Source organism: Triticum aestivum, chromosome 3A (genome assembly GCF_018294505.1).
Source record: "Triticum aestivum cultivar Chinese Spring chromosome 3A, IWGSC CS RefSeq v2.1, whole genome shotgun sequence".
Taxonomy (NCBI): Eukaryota; Viridiplantae; Streptophyta; class Magnoliopsida; order Poales; family Poaceae; genus Triticum; species Triticum aestivum.
Window position 1 is genome coordinate 741,982,180 of NC_057800.1, and position 3,437 is coordinate 741,985,616.

A 3,437-nucleotide genomic window follows, 5' to 3' on the forward strand; every position below is an offset into this window, starting at 1 on the left:
TGCTTACAGCCGCAACCGGTTCACGTGATTGAATTATGACAAAGATCACGGTCGGACGGTTCCGAGTTCGTTCCCTGTCTTGGTTTCAGAAGATCCCAAAATGGTCATCACATTCTTCATCACAACATCACAATCCCAATTTCTTGTTATTGGGATCTTGCCCTGTCATGCCCAAAATGTGCAGTTCCAGCAGCAGAGTACATGCTTAAGTTAGGACAGTGAGTCCCAAATCTGAATTCAGATCCAAAAACCGCCGGGCAGGACACAATCAGGAGCACAAGATCACAATCATAATTCCCTTTTTGGGCTTCATATTATGATCATCTTGCCACTGCCCAAAATGGGGGCAGCAGTTCAAGATTCGAAGTTACAGCAGCAGTATTACATACATACACAAACAGAGCACACACTCTGTAACTCTCTTCTTCGTATTGCTAATCTTCTTCTTACCCCGGGAACTTCACTTCAGCTCCCCTTGTTAATTAATCTTCTTCTTCTTCTTCATAACAATTATGTCCAGCCGCAGCTGTAAACTCTTTGACTGATGGACACACACCTACGCTAGACTGACGATGGATCATGCACTGACTGACCGACTGATTACAGGTTACAATTACAACATCTGTTGACTGACTGATGAGCAGGACCAAACACATACACAAGCAGAGAGAGCAGAGCATCTGTTGATGACTGAATCCGGGATGGATGGTTATCCTTACTGGTCGCCGTGGTGGTAGTGCGGGTAGGAGGAGACGCCGCCGCCGTGGCCGTGGCCGCCGTACCCGTTGTAGACGGCGTGGCCGCTGTGCTGCTGCTGGTAGTACCCGCCGTGGCCGGCGGCGACGCCGCCCATGGGGGCCGGGTGGTGGTGGTACATGGCGGGGGCCATGGCGGCGGCGTGCGGCACCTGGGGCTCGCGCAGGCTGGGCGGCACGGGCGTGGACGCGAAGATGTGGTCGGAGGCGGAGGGCCCCTCGTTGGAGAGGCCCTGCATCCGCTTGACGTAGAGGCGGTACTTCTGGAGGTGGCTGGCGACGTTCTCGCGGGTGAGGCCCTCCACGTTCATCAGCTGCATGATGGTCTTGGGCACCGCGCTCTTGATCCCCAGGTGCGCCACCACCTCCACGAACCGCTTGTGCAGCTGCGGCGTCCACACCAGCCGCGCCCGCTTCGTCGCCGCCGCCTTCTCCCCGGCCGACTCGGCAGAGTTGTTGTCCCGGTTGCCGCTGTCGTCCCCCGCCGCCGCCCCCTTGCCGGGGAAGGAGGGGAAGGAGCCGCCGTTGGCGTGGGTGCCGGCGTGGCCGTTGCCGGAGGAGGGGGACGAGGAGGTGGAGCGGAGGCGGGACACGGTGGCGGAGGACGCGCGGTGCACGTCGAGAAGAGTCCGCCCCGGCTCCGGCGGGATGCGGAACGCCGCGGCGAGCCCCGGCGGCACCAGCGGCTGCGAGAGCGGGGTCAGCTCGTCGCACCCCGGCAGGCCCGTCTCCCACTCCGTGACCCTCCCGTCGTACCCTCCATAGCCGCCGCCCCCTCCCCCGAAGTCAAAACCGTAGCCGCCGGCCTCCTCCCCCATGGATTGGATTGGATCCCCAACCCGATCAAGAACCCAGAAAATTCAACCCAACCCAACCGAAGCTCTCAGCCCCAATCCGACGAATCACCCGATGAGCAGAAGGCTTACCCTCGCCATCTGCGTATCATCTAGTTGTTACCTGCCGGGCTAACTCCGGCGGCCTAGCTAGGCAGGGGAAGAAAGAAGATATTTTTGTGGGGCGGGGTGAGATGAGGTGGGAGGGGGCGGGGATAATTTAATGGCCGGAAAAGGGAATAAAGCGCAGATCGGGATGGCCACGTGGACCGCTCACCGCGATATTTTCGATACGCTTTTCCGTCCTTTCTCCGTGGCACGATCGTAATTCCCGCGCGCTTTCCGGGGCGCTCCCCAGGCCGATGTGGACGGGGGATATTTCCTCGAGATCCGTGCGCGGCCCGATCGAACGGCCAGAATCTATCACTCGACGGGGTCGCTCTCGGGCGGCCCATTTTTAGTTTTGGAGGGGGAGACTTTTGCTACTAGCTTGCCCGGTCAACCTCAGGCCAGCAATAAAAAGTGATTTGCCTTTTGCTTATTGGAATCCAAATTCTTGCACATGGTGGATGGATTCTGGCTTTTAGCTTGTGAGCAATAATGTCTGTCCAATATTCTTTAGGCCCTTCTTGTTATGAAGTTCCAACGCATAGATATTTTTGTCAGGATATTTTCTCTCCGATATTTAGTTTGTGCATTAAGGATCAATTTCTTTAATATAGTACTATCTCTGTCCGCTTATATAAGACGTTTTAGACATTCAGACACTGCACAAAGCAAGTTGCCTGAAACGTCTTATAAAAACTAATGGAGGGAGTACATAGGAAGCCAAAACTCATTTTGTATGCGGATAGAGAAATAATTTGAATCGTGTATTAATTGAGGGGGCGCCTGAGAAATAAATGTGCTTCACTTTGTTTTCATGTCGAGCTTTTCTTACCTTAGGGGGTGGATTTTGAGACTTTTCTAACCTAATTTAAAAATAATTGTAAGACCGGTCCAACGGTGATTAGATATTTCTTTGAGATTTATATACAACCGGATCACAAGACATCAAAGAGCCTACGCCTTTACATATGATTATATTCTTTTGTTTTGTGCCCGCTCAAACTCGCTAGTAAGAAAAAAAAAGGTGATTGGCAGAGTTTTCAGTGATTCAATCATATCAAGGCGATACAACCACAAAGAGTGGCTCTTGAAAAAACACATTAGATGGCCTAGATAGAACAATCTTTTTATATGAAATATTTCAGTTCTCATTTTTATTTCAAAATATTCACTTGTAACATGAAAGTAGCAAGCCGAAAGACTCACTTCGTAGAGGACCAAAACCCAAATTCCAAATTAGCTGCTCATGGGACGACTCTGTTGAGTGAAAGGATATATAGAATTTATTTTATGCAGACTAGCTTTAAATCCTGATGCTTTTTATGAGGTTCCATAGATATTTTCATGATGAAGCCAAGAAGAAATACTGATTGGCTAGATGGGATATTATTTGCAGACCAAAGGAACATGGTGGGTTAGGATCAAAATTCTAGAACCGAAGAATAAATGATTGCTTAGAAAATGTCTATACAGGCTATCTGTTGAGACCGAGGGTTTGTGGGTACAAATATTGCAGAATAAGTACCTTCACTCTAAGACTTTGGCCCAAGTAATCGCTAGACCAACGGACTCACCCTTTTGAAAGGGGTTAATGAAGACAAATGTAGCTTTCTTCCAACGGGTGAAGTTTCTAGTTGGCAATGGAAACAGTACTAGATTTTTTCTAGGAGGATACATGGCTAGGGGATACGCCTCTGACTGTGCAATACCATTTTTTATATAATATTATGCAACGTAAGGA

The 3,437-nt window shown here is 50.5% G+C and overlaps 1 protein-coding gene across 1 annotated transcript; it reads right to left on the minus strand.

The window, feature by feature from the left end:
- Window positions 1-285: 285 nt before the first annotated feature.
- On the minus strand, window positions 286-1,778 carry LOC123063675 (transcription factor PCL1). Its single transcript, XM_044487562.1, has one exon. It carries the CDS (start codon window positions 1,571-1,573, stop codon window positions 716-718), a length of 858 nt encoding a protein of 285 aa, XP_044343497.1. The 5' UTR covers window positions 1,574-1,778; the 3' UTR covers window positions 286-715.
- Window positions 1,779-3,437: the final 1,659 nt, after the last annotated feature.

Bases quoted from the DNA above. Each gene is read 5' to 3' on its own strand.
- LOC123063675 (XM_044487562.1), bottom strand. From the start codon at position 1,573: ATGGGGGAGGAGGCCGGCGGCTACGGTTTTGACTTCGGGGGAGGGGGC.